Below are 26212 nucleotides of genomic sequence, written 5' to 3' on the forward strand. Positions count from 1 at the left end.
ATGTTCAAAGTCAAACACATACTGCAAAAGAAGCCAAAGCATGAAACACGAATTTCAGCCGACACACAGTGACAAGGTACTTGTATATAAACAGAAGACGACACGATAAAACAAAAAAGAAATTGAAATGAGTCGTCAGGTAGAGCAAATGGGAGATCTTTCATTTAGTATTTTATTATATTAGCATTAAGACTAAATTTACTGAAAAGAAAAGGGGGGAAGAAATGCAACGAGCATTCTGCTACTTTTTGCGTTCTTCCTTTTTCCCCCCTTTCCAACTCCACTCTAAGCCCACACACACCATTACACCTTCCATCCTTTTTCTCACATAAATTCCCACACCTAAAATAAAAAAAAATTAAAAAAAAAAACAATACACAGATGAACTCATCATTCCCTGCACTGTACGTACGTATATACACCATTCCTTTTTTTCTTTTTTTTTTTTTTTTTTTTTTTTTTTTTTTTTTTTTTTTAAATTATTAGGCCTCTGCGCTGGCACCTTGACCCTAAGCTGCTTTGAGTACCCAGAAAAGAAGAAATGTATGGCCTTCCTGCAAATTTTAAGTCAAACACCATTAGCTGCAGCCGTCAATGGCGGATCTTAGACGTCCAAAACAGAAGCATGAAAACATAACTCCAAAGTGTAACATGAATGGTCTAAGGCCACATTACAACTAAACAGCATTAATAACACGTGCACTACAACTGCACATAGCCAAAACTAATGCAACATACATTAATTAGCAATTAGCAAATATCTAATTGTGCTATATTCTGAGGCTGAATTGGAAAACAAACGTAACAATCTATCTAATTCAATTGCGTCTCTGACTATTAAGATTTTCAATTTTGATACATGATTATTCAATTCCTTTCACATTTGTTAGCCTAAGCTAGGCAAAAAGCACAAAATATAGCTCTTGACTTTTTAATGCACTAAAATTAAAAATTTTGATAGTTAATCACCTAATTTGGAATGGAATGGTATTATAGCCGAGGGACCAAAAGTGAAACAAAAAAATAGAATTATTAATCTTGGTCTCTTGGGAAAACTACTATGCAACTACTCGCATTTTTAGCCATAATTTCTGTGTTTTGGAACAGTTAAACCGGACATAAACGTCGCCATAAAAATAGGTAATAATAAATATTTTGGCCAATAACTATAAATTCCCTACCCGACCGAGTTGACTCGGTGGTTAAGATCAAGCTTAATGAACGGAGCTGTAATTGGAAAGCTTACCTGACCGACCGGAGTTAGTCCTTGAAGATGACCCGATCCGCTAGTTCTAGCAGCGGCTTCAGGCAGTCGAAGGAGAACTTCCTGGCGAAGAGGAAGGAATAAGTCGAATTCGACTGCCGGAGCGTGTGAATGAGCTCCGGCGAGATTTCCGGCGGGTGGTACGTGTGCGGGTGGCCGCCGACGCTCCCGGTCCAGTTGACACGTGTGAGAGTGTAATGCGTGCAGCCGTCGGGGTCCTCCATGGACAAAAGCGTCGGGAAATAGTGCTCTTCCGGGTAACACGTGTCCTTATCGAAACACGGCAATCTGAACTTCCTCCATAGCCTCCGGTCCCTTATAACCATCAAGGCATGGCGTCGGGCCAGGACGAAGAATTGCGACCCGACCCGGAACCGTTCGAACGGAACTTCCGGTAACATCACGTCCTCTCCCCTGGCGACGTAGCGGTCCCACAATTGGGGCTCGTCGGACAAAATCTCGATGAAGCTCCGGAACATCGGGAGCCTCGGCGACGACGAAGACGAAGACGACGATTCGGCGAGCTGGGGAGCGAAGAGGGAGGTGTACACGAAGGCGAAGGAGTGCAGAGGGATGCAGTGCTGCGAAACTAGGGCGAAATAGGAATTCAACGAATCGTCGAGGATCGCGGCGGCGAGGAGGCGGCGTCCGGCGGAGATCAGCGTCGGGGACGACCGTTCCGTCTTTTTCGCCGAAATAAACCGCCCCTGGAACACGCCCCCCGGGGGCGTGATCTCCACGGACGGATCCGCGTGTACGTAAATATTATACAACCCTTCGTTCCCAGCGAAGAATTTCTCCCACAACGGCGCGAAATGAAGGTCAGTATTCGTCAGAAACAGAAACGCTATTTTCGGCCGCGAACTAATCGTCCCAAGATGAGACACCGAGCCCACCCCCCTAACCCCACCACCACCTCCACGGTGGACGGCGGCGAGATTAGCGCGGCGGAAAAGCGCCAGGTCATCAAGCTCATCCGGGAGAGAGATTTCGACGTGTTTGGGCGGCAGAAACCGCGGCACAAACACGAAGAGAAGCGGACAAGATAACAGAAGAGCAAAGGAGAGAACAAATGGCGTATTAAACATTTTTCCCAAATCAATCCAAGAAAACCCCAATTAAAAAAAAAAAAAAAAACAAATCTTTAACACAAATTATCTAATCTTTTTATATGAACATCTGCACATACAACGAGAAGGGCTTCCGGGAATCGTTAAATTCGTGGCATATGTGCAGTTTACAATAAAGATGGGATGAAGAATGAAAAGGATGGAGGATTTTATGTATATATATGGGCTAGAGAGAGGGGGGGAGGGGGGAAAGAAGATTGATGAAAGTGGCAGAGAGAAATGGCGAGGATTGGAGGCCTTATTATTCTACAATGGTGATGGAGAATGAGGACGATACAGTGAGAGAATTTTTCTATTTTTTTTTTATTTTTATTTTTTCTAATTTTAGGCTCTAAAAAATCGACTTTTTCTACTATTTTTTTCCATCTTCCATTTTTTGTTGGTTTAAAATAATACATTAAAATTTCCATCATATCATACAGACATAAAATTCCCATAAATATATAATATATACTTGCCATTAGTATTTCCCATACTTACAAATTGCTTATGTGGGAATTTTGACCAAAATAAAGTTTGATTATGTTGTGTAGCTATTAAGCATCTTTGTTATGTGATGTGTAATAATGTCAATTTTGTTTACATTCTCGTAACGTTTTAAATTTAAATATATACCTAAATCTAATCTATATATATAAACACACACATACACATAGGATTGCAAAAAAAAAAAAAAAAAAAAAAAAAAAAAAGTAAATAAATAAATAAATTTAAAAAATAATAACTCGGCCAATTTGGCGCCGAGGTGATCAAGTTAGGCGCTAGTTAGCCGATTGACTAGGTGGGGCCTAAATGCTAAAACGTCACGGTTGGACAGCACCTAGACGCGATTTTTACAATACTGAAATAAGAATTGTACTCTACAATTTTATTTTTTTTTACAAAATATCTCTACTGTTATAATACATGTTATCTTATCATTTCTTTTATTATTCGATAGTAATAATGTATGTAGACATTAGACATTATATATTCGAGTTATATATAAGAAATATAAGAGAAAAGTTATATAAGAAATATGTTTGATTTTATTTAGATTTTAATTAAATGTTACTATAATTATATTTAGTAATTTATCATATTTAAAAATTCTTACTTTAATAATATTAATCATACAATAATTATTACGGAATACTTAAATTATCAACTATACTTTTAATATAATAAGAATTTTATCAGAATTTAAACAAAATTATATACTATTGTTTAGAAAATATTATAATATAATTAAAAATATGGCATTGAGTATTAATTAATATTAGACATATATTTTTGTATATCACGCATATCTACTCAATTAATATTAGACATATATTTTTGTATATCACGCATATCAAATACTAGTTAAAGAATTAAAGAAATAAATGTCAATAGAGCTTTTAAATTATATTTTATACCTCTCAACTTGGGGTAATATAGAGCTATTATTATATTTAAATATTAAACTATATATTTAAAAAAAAATCTATTTGTCCTTATCAGTTTTTGTTGATCAAACGGAGGGGCTATCCAGGCAACAACTTAGGCACGCCTCTTAATAGTACGTTTTCATTTCAATCATTTGTCCAAGGAATATTCTTAGTGAATGTTTGGTTTACGAAATGTAATATTACCTTAATAAATGTTACATTCATATATTTGATTGAAATTGGAATATATAGTATAAACATGTTTGATTTAAGGGTTATCTTTTTATGTTATAATTATTTTTTTAATACTCTTAACATATTTTCATGTATTTCAATAAATTTTGAAATCAAAATAAATAAATAAATAAGACAATGGTAACATATATAAGTACATAATTTAGAAATAATTAATTAAGAATTTGAACTTGAGAACCAAAATTCCTTTATAAGCTAACATGACAAAATAAAAATAAAATAGAATATATAATTACAAAAATAATTAAATATGATACATATAATACACTAATATAAAATATATATTATAACAATTAGAATGAAAATGAAAAAAATAGTAAATATGCATGAGAATTTTAGATAGTTCAAGAATTGTGAGTGAATCACGTTCTTTTCAAAATTCGATGTGAAGGCCAGGTGTATTACATTTCTTGGAGAATGTTGTATAACTTAACCAAACACCACGTGATATAGTTGTTACCCAAAACTTAAACAACTTTAGTAGGAGGTGAACTCAACTCGATCGATTGCTGAATGGTAAAATTAACGCCTCATTGGAATCACTTTGGATGATTTTAACATTACAACAACCCTTGTCGCATGAGTAATATGTGATATTGTGTGTATAAATTTATAAATAACCAGAGCTTTAAAATTACTAAATTAGTAGTATGTTTGTTGTACCATTATTAAAGTAAAATATAATATGAGATGAAAGAAATGTTTTTAAACTTATTTTCTTGTGTTACTTTTATGTGGGGGAATGGGGCACAAACATTCAATTTTGGAGCAAAAAGTATTTCTCTTGTCGGCATTTACAAAATAAATAAATAATCATTTGAGTATACACATGCAGGGTACCTGATGGATGGGTATACACCTAGTCGGACTAGGTATGAGAGGATAGGCGAAGTCAGCGAATAGGCCGAGTGTGAAAGATATGGTACCGGTTGGATGAGCATTGTCTAGTCGGTCAAGCGGGCGCCGACAATTAGGCAGACGCATACAGTTATACGGGCATACAAGTAAAGTTGGTCAGTTAGACGGAAGGATGCCTGGCGTGGATAGGCGGGAGGAAGAACAGTCAAGGGAGCCAATTGAGTTATCAGATGGGACCTATAGGTAATCAAATAGTTAGTAGCATGGCCAAGGAATAGAGCCATGCAAACAGATGCTCAGGCGAAGCGCCGAGCAGCGCCCGAAGAAAATGGGCATGCTAGAGAGCTGGGCGAGGGTAAGAAACCGAGTGCCTAGAGGAGTCTCACCTGACTGGCCGAGTAGAGTAGCTGGGTGAGCGGACAACTAAATAGATTGGTCGGTCATAACATAAGATTTGTCGACTCCAGTGAGGACTCGGGCAAATGTTAAAATGTTAGCTATGTCCATAAGAGATTTAAGGAGCAGATATTGGGGAAACTATAAGGAAAGAAAATTAACTGTATTTATGGCATATTAGGATTACCTAAATTATTACACCGATGGTCGATAAAATCAATAGTACAATTATTATTTTATCTATGCTATTAAATAATTGATTTGGATAAATTGAATTTGCTCCATTAACACATTCATAGAGAAGACACGTACCTACTATGCAAATCGACTTATCATGAATCGAGATGATTTTGAATGAGGGTTGCATATCTGATATCTTCTAGCACCCTCCCTATGGATTGTGACATATTCGTGTTGTTGTTTCTTTTTTCCCCTCGTTACAAGTATTTCATAATTAGCTTCGCCAAATACACTCCGCTGTATAATGATGCTTTTCATGAATAATTGTTTCTTAGAAGGAATGTTTTTCAGTTAATTAGTTACGGTTGCTTTGTATACGCAACTAAAACTATGACTCATCTGCCAATAGTGATCCTGGATTAAGAACATCCTTATCAATAGAGTTTTTTCACGAGTTTTTGAGAAGTTTTTTTTTTAAGTGTGATTAGGAAAGCGAAAATAAGAGGGGATGAAAAAAAATAAAACAAATATGATATTAAAAAAATAATAAAAAAAAAATTAGATGTGTCAGGCGCACCTGACGCGTCCACCGAGTGCTGTTGTGGCACAGTTATGGATCCATTTGTAGAGAGCTTACTGTTCCAAAAACTAGTTTCGCAGAGGTACCAATTTCACTCTCTCCTGCCATGTTGGATCAATTTTAACATAAACCAAATAATATCCACAGTTGTGGATGCTCTCGTTAAAGTATGCAATTATGACAATAACCTTAGCATAGTTGGTTACTCGTGTGACTTAAAGGTCATGACAGGAGGCGCCAATGTGAGAATCACATGTAGAGGTGTTGAAACGAGGCGGCGGGGCATATGGCGAGTGCGGGCTAAAAAGCTGACAAAATACGGGCCTAATGAAAGCCGTCCCGCCTTAAGCCCTCGGGCCTTGGTGGGGCCCGCCAAATTTTAAATATTTTAAATTTAAATAAAAATTAATATAAAAAAATATTAAATATTTATTAAAATAACTAATAAATAATCGTTTTCAAAAAAACTAATAAATAATCAAATATATAATGTGATACTCCCTGTCGACCCGCCAAGCTCGCGGGTTAGGCAATGGCGGGCTTTACGGGCCCAAAATATCAAAGCCCGCCCTGCCCTTTTCGCGGGGCATGACGGGCTAACTCGATGGGTTAAGCCCGTTTTGACGGCTTTAATCACATGAAGACGATACTTTTTTCATTGGGTTGATTACTAACAAAGTTGTGATCATTTAATTTTTAAAAAAATTTATAAATAAAATCATTGTCCATGTATCTAATGAGATTTCAAAGGTGTTGTTGATGGATTTGGTCATGTAATAATAATACTATGATCAAATGGGATGTTTAAGAAAAACTAAAAGTAGATTGTGAGATATGACTAAAAATGATATTAATTCTAATTTAAATTTGTATAGTGTATTTAGTTAAAGTTATATAACATTATGTAGGTAATTTGAGTATGATGTTCTCATATCATATTATTTGGTTTAAATTATGCAATTACTCAATACTTTTAGTATTATATTATTGCTACGTACAATTTGAATATAAGGGTTTCTTTGGAAACTTGGAGAAATCATTTTCTAGGTTTTCAGCTAGAAGGAAAAAATGGAAGTCAATGAAAAATATGGATATGGTCAATGAAAAATTGAGGTGATTTTCCAAAAATGACTTCCCATTTTTTTGTGGGAAAGTCATTTTCCGTTTGCAGCAGTAAAACATCCGATCATTCCCGCCGCCACCATCATCACCAACCACCACTTGCTACCCCACCATTCACCTCTACCATCAACACCCCTCACCACCATCCACTACCAACACCCCTCACCCCCCCCCCCCCCATCGCCACCACCACCACCACCCCACCACCCACCACCACTCACTACTGCATTACCCACCCACCACCACCACCATTATATATTTTAAATAGGGAAAATGGCATATTTAGTCCCTGAGTTATAGGGGTAGTGTAGACTCAGTCCCTAAGTTATGGCTATATGCGAGTTTAGTCCCTCAGTTATTCACAAAGTGGCGAGTTTAGTCCCTGGACATTAAATTTGACGAAAAAATTAAAAAATATTCAAAATTTGAGGGGTAAAATAGGAAATTCACATTTTATTATTATTCTTATATCAAAACCACTTTTACAACATTATTTTTCACTTCTTAGCCTAATTATTTTCAATATTTTTCATTTTTAAAAACATTTTAATAACTTTCAAATGACTTGTTAGGAACGTGACTCTCGTATAACACATTTAAAACTTAGCACAAATAAAGAAATGCATGATCATTGTATTTAGGTGTATGAAACACACTGTCCTAACAAGTTTTTATTTTTTTACTAAGTAACAAATGTAATAAAATTAAACTTTTGAGATAGGATAGTGTGTAAAAAAATCTCAAAAGTTTTAATTGTATTACATTTGTTGCTTAGTAAAAAAAATAAAAACTTGTTAGGATAGTGTGTTTCATACACCTAAATACAATGATCATGCATTTCTTTATTTGTGCTAGGTTTTAAGTGTGTTATACGAGAGTCAGGTTACTAATAAGTCATTTGAAAGTTATTAAAATGCTTTTAAAAATGAAAAATCTTGAAAATAATTAGGCTAAGAAGTGAAAAAATAATGCTGTAAAAGTGGTTTTGATATAAGAATAATAATAAAATGTGAATTTCCTATTTTACCCCTCAAATTTTGAATATTTTTTAATTTTTTCGTCAAATTTAATGTCCAGGGACTAAACTCGCCACTTTGTGAATAACTGAGGGACTAAACTCGCATACAGCCATAACTTAGGGACTGAGTCTACACTACCCCTATAACTCAGGGACTAAAGATGCCATTTTCCCTTTTAAATATTTAAAATTATAAATAATTATGCTCATTTTTCAGAAAATGAACCAAACACACTAAGACAGTTTTATAGAATGCAACCAAACGTATAAAAGGAAAATGTTTTATGGAAATGAGTCATTTTTTATAAAACATTTTTCAGAAATCATTTTCTAACTTTCTAAACACACCCTAATATTGGAAGTATTCATCCTAAAAATTTCCATCTTGGGTGTGATACAATTTAATTAAATTATTTAATATTTAATTAAAAGTATCTGAATCAGTCCATTCATAATATTTAATAAATATAAATCACATCATAGAGTGAAAATGTTAAAAAAAAAAATTTAGGAGGTTTAATACTGAATAGTATTTTCCATAGTATTATTGGGTGCATACGTAGTACTCCTCTCCCATATTAGAGTACCACTGTACCAAACGTGAGCTTAAGGGGTTCTAGATTCTTCGTTTGTTGCCGTGTGATATGGTCGGTGGTCATCCAATCTAGACCGTTGATTTATCCACCATATAACCACGCCTTCGTCCCAACCCTAACCCTCTTTGGTTCTCACACTGAAAGGGCAAAGCTCCGAAGGCCTCTCTCCCCTATTCCCTCTGCGATTCGCATAGGTCAGCTTCTCAGCTTTCTCTCTTTCTATTTTTATGCGCGATTGTACTTGTATGTTTGTTATGTGCCATTGATCGAACTGATTGGTTGATTATACTTGCAGATTTTATTTGATTTTGTGAAAGCGATCTGAGAAGGAGAGGAAGATGTTTTCGAGAGCACCGAAGAAGAGCGATAACACCAAGTACTATGAGATCTTGGGAGTTCCTAAGGAAGCTTCCCAAGATGATCTCAAGAAGGCCTACCGTAAAGCCGCCATTAAGAACCACCCCGATAAGGGTGGGGATCCAGAAAAGGTATCGAGTTTTTGTTTGGTTTTAAATTTTTTGGTTTAATTAGTAATTTTTATGTTCGTTTGGAGAATCATTTTCATTTTCATTTCCTAGAGCAGTTCGTTCTGGATTTTGGTTGTAGCTTACGTGTCTTGTATGGATCCACTTTCATGCTTTGGAGTTTTTATTGGGTTTTATCCCTTACTCCATAGACCCCTTAAGCTAATCATACTTGATAGGAGCAGTCCAATGTTACAATTTGACCCGAACATACCCAAATTAGGAAACTATATCCACAAATTATGTATTTTGTCAATTCTTGGTAGGCATTAAACAGGTAATATTGGTGCCACTCAGCAAGTAACAAACGTCAGTGTGCAGACAAATAGGAGATCAAGGTGTTACATTTCTTACAATTTTCTTTCTATCCCTGCCTCTCTGAACCAACCATTTGTTTCATCTCACTAGATAGAAAGTACAAAGGTTTATTTATTTTTTCTCATTTTTGTGACCTGCTTGACTTCACAGCTTTCATTGTTTTGTGAGTTAAGAACGTTCACATTTTGGTGGCTGACCAATTTAAAATTCACATTCCTCATGTTTCATTAAAAGCAGCTTCTTTGATGTCTAATTGAACTTTCTCCTAATGCCAGTCTAGTTGTTAGCTCTATTTATTGGCTCCAATACAAAAATTATGTTGTTGCTCCTGTATGAGTTCTTAAGCTCAACGAGTCATTGTGAAAGTCTTACTTGACCATCATATCAATTACCTGTAATGTAGTCACATAAGTGCATTATTGAAGAGTCTGAGTGGGCATAATTTGGGATCATTTCTGCAGAAGCCTTTATATATTTGCTTTTCAATGAAACTGAAAATTTTGAATGGAAAATTGTTGTAAACTTATTAGTGGAGTATTGAGTGGTTATACTTGTTTCTTGCAGTTCAAGGAGCTTGCTCAAGCTTATGAGGTTCTGAGTGACCCTGAGAAGCGTGAGATTTATGATCAGTATGGTGAAGAAGCCCTCAAGGAAGGAATGGGCAGTGGAGGTGGTATGCATGACCCATTTGACATTTTCCAATCATTCTTCGGAGGCAGTCCATTTGGTGGTATGTCCTGTATTTTAATATTTCACTAATACTGCCTTGTGATCTACTTGCACTTTCTGCAATATTCAGTATATCTGAATAAACTAATGTATATTTCCTTCAACTTATTTTGGTTCCAGGTGGTGGGAGCAGCAGAGGCCGTAGGCAACGAAGGGGAGAGGATGTTGTTCACCCTCTTAAAGTTTCTTTGGAAGACCTTTACAATGGGACATCAAAGAAGCTTTCTCTGTCCCGCAATGTTCTATGTGTGAAGTGCAAGGGGTAAATGTTTCATCCAATCTTGTTTAGGTATATGTGTTTATGTTATTTAGTTATCTTATCTAGTAATCTGCTCTGTCCTTTCAGGAAAGGGTCTAAATCAGGTGCTTCAATGAAATGTTCTGGTTGTCAAGGGTCTGGGATGAAAGTTTCTATCAGACACCTAGGCCCATCTATGATTCAGCAGATGCAGCACCCTTGCAATGAGTGTAAGGGTACTGGTGAGACTATTAATGACAAAGACAGGTGCCCTCAATGCAAGGGAGAGAAGGTAGTGCAGGAGAAGAAGGTTTTGGAAGTTCATGTGGAGAAGGGAATGCAGAATGGTCAAAAGATTACATTCCCTGGAGAGGCTGATGAAGCTGTAAGTACATTTGCATAGTTGTATTTCATTATTTTTTGTAATATATAACTTGTCACTGATATCTGAAAGGATTTTTTGTTCAGCCTGATACTGTCACTGGAGATATAGTGTTTATCTTGCAACAGAAGGAGCACCTAAAGTTCAAGCGAAAGGGAGATGACCTCTTTTTTGAGCACACATTGACCCTAACTGAGGCCCTTTGTGGTTTCCAATATATCTTAACACACCTAGATAATAGGCAGCTCCTCATTAAGTCACAACCTGGAGAAGTTGTTAAGCCTGGTAAGTCCTCCTACCTAGTAAGGAATGGTTTCTGATTGCTGTGTTTTATGAAGAAGTGGACTTTATATAACAAGAAATGTTGCCATTGGATTTTCACCTTCCTGTGTTGTATATTTTTTTAGTATGATTTCAATGGGCTCTATATTGGGTTGCTTATCCTTGTTAGAGTTTATGTTCTTGTAACTGTCTTTTGATGGTTCTGATATCTATGTTGCAGATCAATTTAAGGCAATAAATGATGAAGGCATGCCGATGTACCAGAAGCCATTTATGAGAGGGAAGCTTTATATCCACTTCACTGTTGATTTCCCTGAATCATTGTCTCCTGACCAATGCAAAGCTCTCGAGGGTGTGCTGCCCCCAAGGCCTTCAAAGCAAATTACTGATATGGAATTGGATGAGTGTGAGGAGACCACTCTGCATGATGTAAACATTGAAGAAGAGATGCGCAGGAAGCAGCAGCAGCAAGCACAGGAGGCATACGATGAAGATGAAGATATGCCTGGTGGGGCGCAGAGGGTGCAGTGCGCACAGCAATGATTTGGTAATATTTTAATAGGAACGCCGTAGTCCATAAGTGTTCTAGTGCCACCATTTGCTCAGGGGTTCAAATAGGATCAGTTGAGTTGATGGTGACCTCTAGAAATTTGTCATGTGCTATAGGATTTAGATTTATAGTTTTGATGGTTTGGCAAATTTCATCCGCAGCACAAACTGATAATGTAAGACACATTTATTGTTTTAATTTTTTCTTTTCAAGAGTGCCTAAAAGTTGCAATTTGCATTGATGTGTGCCTCAACAATGTTATCTGCAGATTTATTTATTTATCCACATTTTGTTGAAATGTTGACAGTTCATGTGGAGTATTATTTTACCCTTTGATTTTGCTTGATTGATAATAGATAATTAATGTAAAAATTGTCAAATATTAATGAACTAGAAGTTTGATCTTCAATGTATCCTTGGGATCTTGGATGAAGGTATTAACTCAGGTAGTCAGTCTCACAGATACAAATTCATATGACCCTTTGTACATTCCACAGAGGCTGTTTTATTTATTTATAAATTAATGATGCAAAATTGTTGACATAATATGCATGGCTATACTTAAATAGGTTGGATTTACATTCATTATATTTGCATTAGGTTTAAGTCAACAGAGTTAAATGCTTCATTAGCTATTAACACCAAATCTTACCTCCACCGGTTTGTTCTGCCGTTTAGCTCTATCTTCCCTGCTTTTGGAGTATGACTTTTCACTTGGCATACCCCCCACGAGCGCATGTTAAACTAAATATTAAAGTAAATCACTCATCTTTTTTTGGGTGTCTAGGAAAAAAATTGCACTTACAAATTTTGGTCTAATTGTTAGGTATGAGAATTATGTTCCAATCACAGAAAATTCTACACGGGTTTAACCAAGAAAATGTTAGTTGTTAAATATTATTCATCTTTCATAAAATGACAAGTGGAAGTTGATGACTGAACCAATGAAAGATGCAAACTGGCAAGTTTCAACTTTAGAGATTCTTTGTTCTTTATGAGTTGCTTGAGGTTTCTGTCTCTACTTTAATACTTTGATTTGTTTATAAATTATAATAATAATAATATTATTATTATATATAATAACGCTCCTACAGGGCCCTATACATTACCTTCCTAGCTAAATGACTACCCTGATACCATCTTCTACCCTTCTACTTTATTATATCAACTTCAATAGTTCAATATAATCCATTTCCCTTTCACCATACCTCCAAACCCAAACCCATCATCTTTTCTCCACGTTTTCCCAGAAAACTCCAAAACACAGACATGACGGGTAACACCACAATGGTGGCCGCTGATTCCGGGGATGATTCAGGAGAGCAGGAGAATCCCGGCGGTTTTGGGTACAGCATTGGCTTCTCCATAGGAATCCTTTTAATCCTCGTAGTCGTCACTTATTTCTCCTACGTTTGCGTTAAAACTCGCCCCGGAAACGCCTCGCGTAGACGCGCCGTCACGGCGGCGGAGGATGACGATGAGGAGCGGATGAGCAGGCGGCGGCTCGGCCTCGACGAAGCTACGTTGGAGAGCTACCCGAAGCTTGTGTACTCGCAGGCGAAACAGCATGAAGGGGATTCCGCCGTTTCTTCTTCGGGGTGTTCTATCTGCTTAGCAGATTATAAGGACGCTGATATTCTTAGGCTTTTGCCTGATTGTGGCCATCTTTTCCATTCCAAGTGCGTTGACCCTTGGCTCAGGCTTCGCCCTACTTGCCCCATTTGTCGAAACTCCCCCCTCCCATCTCCCCTCCCCTCTCCTCTCGTAAGGTAAGCACAGTTCATCTGGTTAACAAATCCCGAGATATAATTAAAGATATCACGATCTACCTTCAATTCGTGAGGAAAGCAAGTTCGGGCACAGTTCATCTGGTTAACGAATCTAGAGACATAATTAAAGATATCACGATCTACCTTTTTTTACCAAAGCTTTAGGGTAGGAATTGAGGTTTCTATTTTTTCGTTTGTTTGTTTAAGGTATGTTTGCTATCTGTCCAAGCACAGTTCAACTGGTTAATGAATGTCAAGACATAGTTAAAGATATCATGGTTTATATCTTCTTTATTTAAAGTTGTAGAGTAGGAGTAGAGGTTTCTATTTTTTCTTTTATTTGTTTAAGGTAAGTTTGTGATTATCAATAGCTTTCCTGATGGTGCTGATCAAGTAGGTAGGTGGGTAGATTAGGATTCAAGATTTTTTTATTTTTTTTATTTTTTTTGGTTTTGCATTGTGTATGTATACTCAAGATTGGATTAGTTTAATCCTTCACTTGTCACCATGTGGATAGTTTATTATTGTGAATGCATACAGAAAATGATATGATGATGCTACATGGATAAGTCATGATTAATTCTTTGCCAGAACACAGCTAATTCAATCAACACAAATGATTAGCTTCTTCAAGGAACAATCCTAGCTTTGTCCCTCCTAATTATTTAATGATGATATATCAACTCATATAATGTTTGGAAAAAATAAAAATTTTGGTTCCTCAATTATATAGATTGATTATTGATAACTTTTGATCTCTAAAATAAAACAAAAGTGGTGTTTTTGGTCCATATTTATCAAAGAAGTACAGTAACAAATTTATAATTTAAATTTATACGGTTACCCGACATTAATAATATTTTTTCACTCTAATTGTGATATGCAATTTACTCATTTGAGTGCTAAAAGTATCACATCAGCATCAACCTTTAAGGACAAAAAACAAAGGCATTAATATTCAAGGGATTAAGTCACTATATTCAAAATCGAAGAATAAAAAACACCGTGTTTACTATAATGTAACATTATATCTTATAATGATAAAGTCGGTTGATTGATGTGATGAAAGAAGAAGAAAAATGATGGAAAAGTGATATAAAATATATATTGACATAGTATCTTTGGACATATAATCCTTTTTCTTCAATCAGGGTGGAGGTGATTGCCTACCGACCAGAAGAAATATACATGTGAAGAAAATGAAATCCTGAAGACAAATTTGCAAGAAATGGTGGACTTATCAGGCTAAATTATACAAATAATGTTGAATGCATTATATTGAGCTGGCAAAACAGACAAGTGGATGGCTTTATTGGCTTTTGCTGCTAATCATAACGTAATGTAACAATTACATTTACTTCCTTTCTTTACTCTTTCATTCTTCATTCTTTGTTTTCTGTGCTCTAAATGGATAAATAAATGTATTTTTATTTTATTTTCCTTTCTCTGATTAATAAACACGTCCAAGTTTAGTTTAAGAGACTGCAAACGCAATAAAGGACTCTAAGTTAATTGATAATTGTGGAGCATGATCCATCCACATTTTATGTACCTTATATGTTAATTGTAGTTACATAATTTAAATGTCGTTTTCAGATCAATATCTACAATACAAGATAGATCGGCCCATGGTATAATTTGGGATGATGAACTGATAGGGGTAAATTATGGACTGATAGGGGTAAATTATTGTGTGTACCGTGGTTTAAAACGATGCTGTGTTGATATTTAAAAATTTTTTGCTCTGTGCACGCATTAGAATAATAAATATTTTGAAGTAAGATAATGCATTTTATGAATTATAATAATATATTTTAAATGCTAAAATAATATATTTTATGTGTTTGTAAACGTAGTCCACACAATAATGATTGGCTAATAATAGGCTGCGCAAGCATCATAATCTCTTCTTGAGACTTGCAACCAACTTGTAAACAGTGGATCAAAGTCAAACACTGCAACCCATATGGGAGAAGAAACAAAAAACGAAGATAAAAATGGAACAAAATTCTGTTTTGACTAACCAATCTTAGAGCAGAAGGAAAATCAATTACCTGGGCCGTTATACAGATAAGTTGTCTTCTTCATGATCTTTCATGCTTTAATTTCGAGCGTCATAAGATATCAACACCAGATCTTACCGTCACCGGTTTCTTCAGGTCCAAATCCAGGCTTTTACTCATCTTTAATTTATTATGTCAAATCCATTCCCTTTTGAATACCTCCAAAAACCCTAATCTTTTTTTTTTTTTTTTTTTTTTTTTCAGAAAGCAAACACAGACAAGATGGATTATGACACAGTTGTAGGAGGTGGTTCCCAGGATGATTTGAGCGAAGAACTGGAAAGTGTGGGATGTTTGATCGTTTTAATCTTAACAGTCATTGCTTATTTCTGCTACATTTTTGTTGGTGTTTGGCCAGGCAATACTTCACGTAGAAAGAGGCGATTAGGCATTGATGAAGCTACGCTAGAGGGATTCCAGAAGCTTCTGTATTCGCAGCAGAATGAAGGGGATTCCGCCATTTCTTCATCTTCAGGGTGTTGTATTTGCTTAGCAGAGTATAAGGATGCTGATATTCTCAGGCTTTTACCTGATTGTGGCCATCTTTTCCACGTCAACTGCGTTGATCATTGGCTCAGGCTTCGCCCTACTTGCCCACTCTGTCGAAACTCTCCTCTCCCATCTCCTAAACCAGATGCCGAAATGCACTATGCGTTTCGTTTCTGCACAGACGACTCAATTGGTTTTTAGTAAAAGACACACTTGATATGATTTTGTACAGACAACTCAGTTGGTTTCACGCGTCGACAACTGAGTTGTGCAAGGTGTGAAGATCGAAGTCGGGCTAGAGAATTTTTAATTTTTTCTTTGTGAGCAAGTTTAAATGGTATATTTTGTGAGGTAAGCCTATGATCATCAATAACTTTCTTGGTGCTGCTGATAAACTAGCTAGCTAGGTAGAATAGAATTCAAGTACATTGGACTAGTTTAATGATATGTAAATTCTTTTATAGTTATATATCTAGTAACAAATATGAAGTGCTATCAAATAGTAAAATAGAAAATGCTGCTTATACCCTGCAGGAAAGTATATACCCTCATCACACGATCTGTCTTAATAGATTAAGAGCTGCCCACGGGCAGCTCGCAGGGGTGAAATTTGTCACAAGAGACTAAGGATTAACCCTTCTATAAATTGTCGGGCCGGAGTGGGCTATTCAACATTTTATCACAAGATTAGAAGCTAAAAAAATGAGATGGCGACTTTAAAAATAAATGATTAGTTAACAGTTAACACGTGAAGAGAAAAATGAAAGAATCCATCGACTTATAAAGCTAGACTAGTCAAATAGTATCAAACAAGTGGGAGATTTTAAACAAACTTCGAAATCATATAAATAGAGTTTATTCATTGTCATTGTGTCATAGGTTGGTGAACGAGATTTGACTAATTCATAGCATTAACTACCGGCCGGAGAAGTCTCTGGCACAGAGTTGGGTGGCTGGACAGCAACATTAAGTTTCTGGCCTAGTGAACAATAGTTCAAGACACTGCAAATGTAGTAAAAGACTCCAGGTTCCCTCAGGGGAATGGTCACTGGACCATCATCTATGAAAGCTTGGTAGGGCTGATTGGCTGTGCAGTCATCATACTCTCTTTTTGATACTTGCATCACATTGTAAAACACTGCATCAAACTCAAAAACTGCAACCCATACAAACAAAACCAAATCTTATTTCCAAGAAAAGTCGATTTTCACGCGCGTTCCAAAATTTACTCAAATCCTACTCTATTTCTATAAAGATTAGGATGGAGTGATGTAAATTGAAGCATGTGCTCCATCTCAACTAAAAGCCTAAGCTGATGGTTGGATTGCACATTTATATTTATATATATTATTTATGCTCAACAATGGGATTTGAATCTAAATTTATTGTTGGGAAAGAACAGTTTCAATCATGAGTTATAAATCATGAAAATGAAAAATTATTCACTAAATTTGAGAGAGAGGGGGAGAGAATATACAAAGAGTGTCTCCAGGTTGGAAAAGTTGGGAAGAAGACCAATTACTATAGAAGTCATTGTTGGGTGGGATTGTCCAATGAGAGTCATCTCCCACCATGTGTTGCACTGCAAATGATTGATACTTCAAAGCAACCACCACTACAACTACAACCACAAATTTGCACGTTTGCATTCCCATTCTTGATTGGTTTGCTCTCATCTGTAGATTTTGAAAGTGGGTTTTGTGGGCAATTTGTAGGGTTAACCACAAAATCAAGAGGTGGGCCCGCACATGCAACTAAGTTAGTTTCTGGGTAGTAAATTGTGGCAAAGACACATGAATGAGTTTGGCAACTGCACAAATGCAGGAGTTACACCGAATGTAGTGGGCTCCACGGTAACCGCACAGACATAGAAGTTACACCGAATGTGGTGGGCTCCTTGTGGGCACTGGACTATTGAGTCACTGTGATTTACACTTTCACTATCTTGTCGGGTCGGGGTGTGAGAGTCCTAGAGCAAGGGAATTTCAGCTTTTGTGAGCCAGAAAATTAAGGGATTGATGGATGTAACTGTTTATCCACACTTGGGGGAATGTATAGAGGCATAGTGGAAATGGAAGTTGTAACGTTTGTACAGTTACAACAACTAGAATGGAAATTAAAGCCAAACCAGATTTTACTCTTACCAAAATTTCATAAAAATTTACACAGCATAATCTCAAACAGGAAAGTTGTCAACCAAACAAGGAAGCTTATGTATGTTCTATGGAGAAAGAAAGAGATGCCCTTTAGAGAAAAAGGTTATATCTCACAAGTGGGCTTATCCAGTCTAAGATCATATATGTAAAAACACTAAAAATAGAATGAAAAAGGGGATAGGGTTAGTAATGTACTCATATACTCTCATGTACTAATCCTAATTCTGCAAGAGTGTTTCCTAGAGATCAGAACTTGCTTCTACTCCTCCATCACAAGGTGAAAGTAGTTTGTAATTCGTATAATGGAGTTCGATTTGAAGCCGCTGATGAAGGGGCATAGATGGCACCAAACCCTTCTTGAGATCAACTTGTAATTCCCTAATGGGGATTGCTGCCAAGAAGCTCTTAATGTACTCTTTGCACGCGTCTTTGCCTCTGCATATAATTGATTCTTGCTCGTTATTGTCAGGCTCGCCATCACTACATGTAGTAGCCGATTCTTCGTTGTTTTTCTTGGGGGCGTTGACAATATTATGCTCGGTTTTAGCACTAGCAGATGAGTCTTCTGTTAGTTGAGTCTCGTTAGGCACCAGTGAAATTGTAGTGTCTCTGTCGAACCTGAGGATAAAGGCTTGGTTGCAGCCCTCGTAGAGCCTCTCGCCCAACGTGTCGATGATGTAGTATGCATCTTGCTCGACTTTCAGAACGAAGAAGTGGTCGTTCCAGCTTACAATGTAGATTGAAGCATTGTCTTGAGTGGATTTAGAGATCTCGTCCCAAATGTTGTCGAAAGACATAGCCCCTTTGAGAAAATCGAACCCTTCGTCTTCGATTCCTTCCGGATGGAAGAACCCGATGAAGGACTTTTGTGGGGCTACTGAAAGCGGGCTGACTTTGGCCTCGAGGACTGTCTCTAGATCGAAATGCTTGTCTGGAAAACGTTCCCTATAGCTCTCGTTTTCGCACAGGTTCCTCCACTCCAGAGAGCCTTCGTGAATCAGGCTGTCCAGTTGGGACTTGATGGGCATCTCGTCACGATTGGAATGAAACCAATCAGCAATCGCGACAACCAGAGCTGTACACGCACTTTCTCCCGCTGCCCGCTCACTGCGTTGGTCAATAGACGCGAAGAAAACCTCAGTCCTCAGCTTCATTTGTCCATCGCGGCTTATGATCTCTTTAGCCTCCCAGCTACCCACGGCAAAGTTGTCATCCCCGAATTCAGAGACAGAAGACCGACTTATGGTTGTACCATCTTCAGTTCTCCACTGTAGCAAAAACAATATATACATCGTTAATGCCAGTTAACGTAATTGACACATTATACTAGCCATTATATTTATGTTCTCAACTACCAAGAAGTTCGTTAAACCAATATTAAAGAACACAGAGAAAAGACGGATGAAATTGCATACCCCATGAGAGGAATCATCAGAGGGACTAAGCTGTCGTCGATCAAAATCAATATCATCACCGCCTTCCTCTCCATAGTGTTTTTTCAATAACGGTTCTCCTTTGCGTTTAGGAGATCTTAAGTTCAACTTCCTCTTCCCCCAGGGAAGAATTTTGCGTTTTGAACTCTGCTGGATAGATTGATCAAGCACCACCGACCCAGTTGTATCCTCGAGATAAACGCACCCTACATCCGATTTTCGATGGCTATAGTAGATCCAATCCCCATTTTCACTACTCGCATGATTTGCAAAAGCCAGTGTCTCATAACTCACTGTCTTCCTCATAAGACTACCCTCCTTTCCTTCCTCCGATTCCCCTTCTTCCGAGTCACTTAGCGAGTCCGTGTCTACAGGGTAATTGTACTCCGTATCACAACTTCGGACCGAGCACCTTCCATCGCTCCCCTCATCCTCCCGATATGCCTTCTTGCGCCCTCGAACAGATAACGCCTTGAAAATTCCAACTTTACCAAGACTTGCTCTCAATGGAGAAGCATCATTTCTGTCTTTTGACAAAACTTCTCCACACGTAGGATACATTGGATGCGATATTTCAAACTTCTGAGCCGTTTCTAAAGCTTCACGATCATTTCCCAGTTCCACAAGGTTAAGAGACAGCTGCAGCATGTATGAACAACGTTATTCATAAAAGCATATACAGTGTAAACAGAAAACGTAACCAACATAGAACATCTAGTGGCGAACAAATAGTGTTTATTGTGCTTACACAAAGTAAAGGACCGATTTCACTGCAGCAGGTGGAAGTTTCAAGCGGAATTCTGATTTCAACGTCTTTTTCTTTAGCTGCTGAAGCGAAGTCTGAAAGGTTTAATGTTCCGGTGGCAATAGCAGGCGCCTTGTTTGTAGGTCCCTTGCTTAAGCCCTACGATATATAAACAGTGAAAGAGTGTTACCTCATAATTATTCACCAACGCGAATTAATAATGGAAGTATAAAAGTAAAAACATCAGAAATCAGATAACAAACGTTAAACGGGAGGTAATTAAAAGGATTAATTCTTCTTTGAAAAGTCAGATTTTGGATCAGAATTCGGAACACAATTAGACCATGTTTGATACCAGTATCTGCAGAATATGCTTGCTGCCATCACCTCAACCCTTATTATTTCGCTTAAAAAGTAACAAAAGATACAAGATAAATGCTCCGATATTGTGGAGATATAGAGGAATATTCCATTAAAGGAACTTTCCAAACTATGCACCGCGATTATTTAGGTTAAAGCAAATGAAAATTAATAGAATAGGTGTCATCTCTATCAATATTACATCACCATTACTGATGACCACAAGCTCCTGAGGTGGGTCCGATTGCATAAATATAATCATTTCATACCAGAAAGCTAAAATTCTTTTGACTAGCAGAACGTGGGAATAACAGTACTGCCCAATGCTAAGCACAATCAAACTACATGTAAGATATGCACCAGAATCACTTTTATGATAAAACAGATAATAGAAAAGGCATGCTGGGTAAAAAAGCCAAAAAGGGTTATAATGGTAACTGCTTTATCACTACATATAGAGCCAGCCACTGAATATTTTGGTCTGTGGTAACAAAAATTCACCACTATTCTTGCTAATCAACTTCAGGATAAATAGTTTAGTGCAACCTCTTGGACTTGGATTATCCTCAAGGTATTTATGACAATATACCAGTGGATTGACTTTGGGAAAGCTGAATATTTTCTTGTCTGCTAATTTTCCTAGAAAAAGACATTGGGGTACAGAGATGAAAAAGCCAAAATCCAAGGGAGTTCTGTGCTCACTCACAATTTTCCAGGAATAATTGTACTTTCTGAAAGCAATTCAGCAGGTCATACCCAGCATAATAACACTGATGAAGCCCTTTCTACTTTTAATTGCTAAATATGTAAGGATTACTGAAGATTTTTGTTCATTTCATACAAAATTTAACAGATTTTAGTTCAGTTATATCAGATGGAAAGCCAAAAAGGCAAAATCTTCCCATGTTTCACAGCAATAAAAAACCAATGCAACAGCAGAAACAAGAAAGCAAGACCATAAAGCTGAACAAACAAAAGATGAAAAGTGCCACATGGAAAGCTCAGTTGGTTCCTATGTGATAGATTCTGGGCAAGAATACATGGTCGAGTCTGGACAGCCCGACCTGAAGTTACACCTAATATGGTAGACTCCGGCCCGTGAGAAGAGGGAATTTCGACTTGTGTGAACAAACAAAAGATGAAAGGCAGTTGAATTAGAAACTCACATTGAACACAGAAAAGGCAACCTCCCAAGGAAGAAAGTCATCATCTTTGTAAGCAGAGAAGTTGCATTCACACTTAAACTCCTCTTTCCACTGAACAACCCCATCTTCCCTGATCAAACAACCCTCCTTTGTGAAATTCCTCCTCACTCTCCTCCTCAGAGAGTTCAAGCCCAAAGGATTCACCTTTGCTGACCCCTTCCACCTGATCTCAACAACCAACCTTTCAAAATCTTGAAAATCCCCAGGGCTCTCCACTTCTTCAGATGATATGCTCAGACCCTTTAGGCAGCCAACAACAATCTTGGCCTCAAATTTCTTGGAGGATAACGGAGGCCACGGCCTCCACTTCATCATCTTCACCACCATCTTGTTCTAGCAAATTCAACCAAAAAAAAAAAAGAACTTCAACCCAACCCAAACTAACAATACAGTCAAAAGGGTTAAAAGGGTCAGCTTTTCTGAATTAATTGCAGCTGCATATGAGTAAGACCCTCTTTCACCCTCTACCTAAACATATATGTATATAATGAGAAAAAACAAAGAACAGAAACGAGAGTTTTCGAAGGAATTAGGTGCTGGGTATAAAAAAAGGTCCGAGCTTTTGAACAAAAGAGAAGAGAGAATGGAAAAACAGAGGGAAGATGCAGAGAAGAAAAGCAGAATGGAGTTTGGAGAGATAGAGCCGGCAGTGTGTAAAAACACCTAAGAACTAACGTCTCTATTTCTACTAGGAAGATGTTTGTCACTCCTGGTTTTCCGGGCCTACTATTTCTCTCTCTATCCTCTCTCCTCTTTCTTTTACTATCCTTTTTCTGGTCAATTTCTTTAAAAAGATTCGCTTTTTATGGGAGGTAAATTGTAAGGAAAGAAAATTGTTAAATTTATCATCTAAAATCATCCCTGAATTATGGATGAGATAATGGGTGATTCACTTAAAGTCATACTCATTTACTCAACAATAATATGATTAGTTTTGATATATAATTTTAGCAAGTTTATTCAAAAAATTTGTGATTAAATAAATTTTTATTATTATTTAAAATTATTTTCTAATCTTTATTCTCAAGCAAGACGATATTATTTGAAAAACTAAATTTTTACAACTTGGTGAACTCTCTCTTTTTTTTTTTTTTTTTTTTTAGATTGGTGAACTCTCTTTTTTATTTTTTATTTTATTTTATTTTATTTTTTATTTTACGTAATAGTAGATTTCATAAAATAATAAAATATAAAAAATATTTTAATAGGTCTGCGAATATTAGTTCAGTATGTAAAAGAAATACAAAAATAGTAATATGTCAAAAATGATTTTAGCTGCGCTCAAATGTAACATTGTGCAATGAAAAATGTTATATATACTAATTCTTTATATAACATTTTATAAAATATAATATTGTGAATATAAGCACCATTTATTATTTAAATAAAATTACTTTACCAATCATAAATTAATTATATAAAATTAATTTAAATTATATAATTTTTAAAACAAAAATTGATATATCCTCTTGAGTTGTTGTTGTTGGTTTTAGAGAGAGAGAGAGAGAGAGAGAGAGAGAGAGAGAGAGAGAGAGAGAGAGAGAGAGAGAGAGAGAGAGAGAGAGAGGGGGCACAACTGATATCATTTCAAATGAATGATCAATGAATGATCACAGAATTGAATCCCAAGGATGGGGGCAAAAAAATGGTGAGTTAACCAATTAAGTGATTTCTTTAACTATATTAATTAATTGCTTGAAATATTTATATCCTTCCATCTTCCCAAATATTTATATCCTTTCCTCCCAAAAGTTTGACATAACAAATATTGTATGCAAATAAATAAATAAGCCAAGGGATTAAAGAATTGAATAAAGTACGTATATCCGACGATCAATAGTGTGATTGAGCTTGGAAAAAATTTCAGGCGAATAGATTAAGCAGTTATTTTAATAATCACAATACACCACTCTTCATGGTGATTGTCTATTGAAATTCTTAGTTTGAACCAATTAGTTTAGATTACAGACTTTCTCATAAAAAAATAACTTTATTACTTTATTTCAGTCAATGAAGCCGATATTTATTGACTATAAACACAAAAATATTTAGTATATATACCCATTGGAGAAGGACCATAATAACAGGATTTCTACCAAAATATTTAGTATATATTAATGATGGGATAATGACTGGGATATGTAGTTTGGTACAAATCCTGTTATTGTGATCCTTCTACAATGGGCCAACAAATAAATTAATGAAAAGATTACAAAATGATATCAAGAAAAATTGACAAAATTATTTGTGTCACAACTCACAAATTAAACTAGTTATGGGTGGGATGGAGATCTAGCTAATATGACTTTACCCTAGTTTTGATATTTGTTCAATTTGAACTTAGAATTAGATCATGTTTTTCAATTTTAAGAATTATTGAAAATGCTTATCATAATCTTTATACTGAATTAGATTCAATACTGTTTATTTTAAAATTAAAATCATTATGGTATGACTTTGATTCTAATTCTATAGTTTGATTGAATTTGAAATTAAAAATAGAATAGATGAGACAAAGTTATTCTAAATAGAAAAATGGTGAACATATTTTTTTAAATCACAAAATCTTATTATTATATATTTTCTTTTATCACTATCTAAAGACATGCACTAAATAAATTCTATTTTATATAATAATCTGCCACCTTCTAGTACGAGAATCATATTCTACTTACTTAATTAGGCACTCTTTTCGGGGCACAATACCCTATTTTTTAGGTGACGAGGGAGCCACTATTTGATGGTGTGCACTGAATAAATTTCGTTCTAATGTAATAGTCTGTAAACAATACTAGAGAGGTATGGTATTGACAAAAATCAAACTCGTAATCTTTTTATGTGAGAATCATACTTTATTTATTCGATCATCCCTTACTAGATAGGAAATCCTATTATCTCCTACTTATTACACGAAGGCATGCCTCCTATATAATTGAGTGTGTTGGGATGGTATGGATATCAATAATTTTGAGGTTGTATGTACAAAGCTAAGATATGCTGCAACATAATGATATCACAAATTTCGTAAAGGCAAGACATTAATCTTGTGGAAAACAATGAAGACATGCACTCATGAAACGGTCAACATTTTGTAAAGATTAATGTTATGTTATTTTATGAAATAATATTCACTATTTATTTACTTATAATAGAGTTGATTAATTTATAAATATTCAATGAAAAAAAAGGAGTTAATATATACTGCACCAAATAGTGATTAAAAAGTAACGTTTTTTATATTAAAAAAGAAATATAATGAGTTTAGTGGGGTATATTATAGTTTTTACTATATTACTATATTTAATTGGTTTGTTATTAATTATTAATGTATGAGGATTGGTTTGCTTAGGTGAGTCCGACACTTTAAACTGACACGAAAGATGTTTGTAACATTATTGACAGGTCGATTAGTTACCCAACAAACAAAAAAAACGTAAGGAATTGGAATGTGAGTCATTCTTTGTTGCCACTCCACCTTTTTTTTTTTTTTAATCATAATGTCAATTATATTCTTAGAACGTCCCCACATGTCACATATATATATAGAATTGCGATTTTTTATTCTTCTTATTGGTTGATTTATAATTTTTTTAGACAAGAAAAATGCGTAACTACTATTTGATGGTGTGTATCGGTAAATTTTATTCTCCATGTAATAATTTATAAACTACACATGAAAGATAAATCACACTAAGAGAATTCTATGCAAATGACTCAACCGAGGGAGTGTTAAAAATAATCAAACTCATAACCTTTAAGTATCAATTTATTAATCGCGCGCATGGCTTATAAAAATATTTTGTGATTAATTAGGTATGAATTGATCAATTTATATATTATAAATAAATAATATTATGTTAAAATATATACGAGTCATGCACTCATGTTACACTTTTACAAAAATCACTAGATAATAGTGGTATCATTATTTTATTAGATATTTTATGTGAATTTTGTGTGAACTCATAATATAAATCATTACCATTTTAATAAACATAGGCGTGGGTACACACATATATATTACATATAGGGGACGGTTCATTTGAGAACACTTCCTTCCATAAAATGTGTGAACATACATTCAAATGTTAGGAGATCTTACCATTACTAAATTTTCAAGTTTACAATAATTATAAAATGAACATCGCTCTTAAAAGTTAT

General features: G+C 35.7%; 6 protein-coding genes across 7 annotated transcripts; 3 read left to right on the forward strand and 3 right to left on the reverse strand.

The window, feature by feature from the left end:
- Positions 1–140: 140 nt before the first annotated feature.
- Positions 141–2711, reverse strand: LOC115999017 (glycosyltransferase BC10-like). The gene is made up of 2 exons (XM_031238735.1): positions 1247–2711; positions 141–554 (listed from the first exon to the last, which is right to left on the reverse strand). The coding sequence occupies exon 1, from the start codon at positions 2350–2352 to the stop codon at positions 1261–1263; it is 1092 nt and encodes a 363-aa protein (XP_031094595.1). The 5' UTR covers positions 2353–2711; the 3' UTR covers positions 141–554; positions 1247–1260.
- Positions 2712–8856: 6145 nt separating this feature from the next.
- Positions 8857–12135, forward strand: LOC115998972 (dnaJ protein homolog). Of its 2 annotated transcripts, none has more exons than XM_031238655.1 (7): positions 8857–9002; positions 9104–9296; positions 10215–10380; positions 10500–10641; positions 10726–11002; positions 11086–11284; positions 11502–12135. In XM_031238655.1, the coding sequence occupies exons 2-7, from the start codon at positions 9147–9149 to the stop codon at positions 11822–11824; spliced, it is 1257 nt and encodes a 418-aa protein (XP_031094515.1). In that variant the 5' UTR covers positions 8857–9002; positions 9104–9146; the 3' UTR covers positions 11825–12135. The 2 variants fall into 2 exon arrangements, with proteins under 2 accessions (XP_031094515.1, XP_031094516.1); XM_031238656.1 differs by having other exon boundaries at positions 8887–9002; positions 9098–9296.
- Positions 12136–13029: 894 nt separating this feature from the next.
- On the forward strand, positions 13030–13820 carry LOC116000477 (putative RING-H2 finger protein ATL71). Its single transcript, XM_031240566.1, has one exon. It carries the CDS (start codon positions 13101–13103, stop codon positions 13602–13604), a length of 504 nt encoding a protein of 167 aa, XP_031096426.1. The 5' UTR covers positions 13030–13100; the 3' UTR covers positions 13605–13820.
- Positions 13821–15556: 1736 nt separating this feature from the next.
- On the forward strand, positions 15557–16605 carry LOC116000121 (putative RING-H2 finger protein ATL71). Its single transcript, XM_031240151.1, has 2 exons — positions 15557–15759; positions 15868–16605. The coding sequence occupies exon 2, from the start codon at positions 15886–15888 to the stop codon at positions 16351–16353; it is 468 nt and encodes a 155-aa protein (XP_031096011.1). The 5' UTR covers positions 15557–15759; positions 15868–15885; the 3' UTR covers positions 16354–16605.
- A 458-nt stretch (positions 16606–17063) lies between these two features.
- Positions 17064–17807, reverse strand: LOC115999558 (mavicyanin-like). The gene is made up of 2 exons (XM_031239399.1): positions 17675–17807; positions 17064–17308 (listed from the first exon to the last, which is right to left on the reverse strand). Exons 1-2 carry the CDS (start codon positions 17805–17807, stop codon positions 17064–17066), a joined length of 378 nt encoding a protein of 125 aa, XP_031095259.1.
- A 455-nt stretch (positions 17808–18262) lies between these two features.
- On the reverse strand, positions 18263–22708 carry LOC115999185. The gene is made up of 4 exons (XM_031238983.1): positions 22013–22708; positions 20490–20645; positions 19724–20380; positions 18263–19576 (listed from the first exon to the last, which is right to left on the reverse strand). The coding sequence occupies exons 1-4, from the start codon at positions 22376–22378 to the stop codon at positions 18548–18550; spliced, it is 2208 nt and encodes a 735-aa protein (XP_031094843.1). The 5' UTR covers positions 22379–22708; the 3' UTR covers positions 18263–18547.
- Between the last annotated feature and the right edge of the window lie 3504 nt (positions 22709–26212).

This window comes from Ipomoea triloba, chromosome 12 (assembly GCF_003576645.1).
Source record: "Ipomoea triloba cultivar NCNSP0323 chromosome 12, ASM357664v1".
Taxonomy (NCBI): Eukaryota; Viridiplantae; Streptophyta; class Magnoliopsida; order Solanales; family Convolvulaceae; genus Ipomoea; species Ipomoea triloba.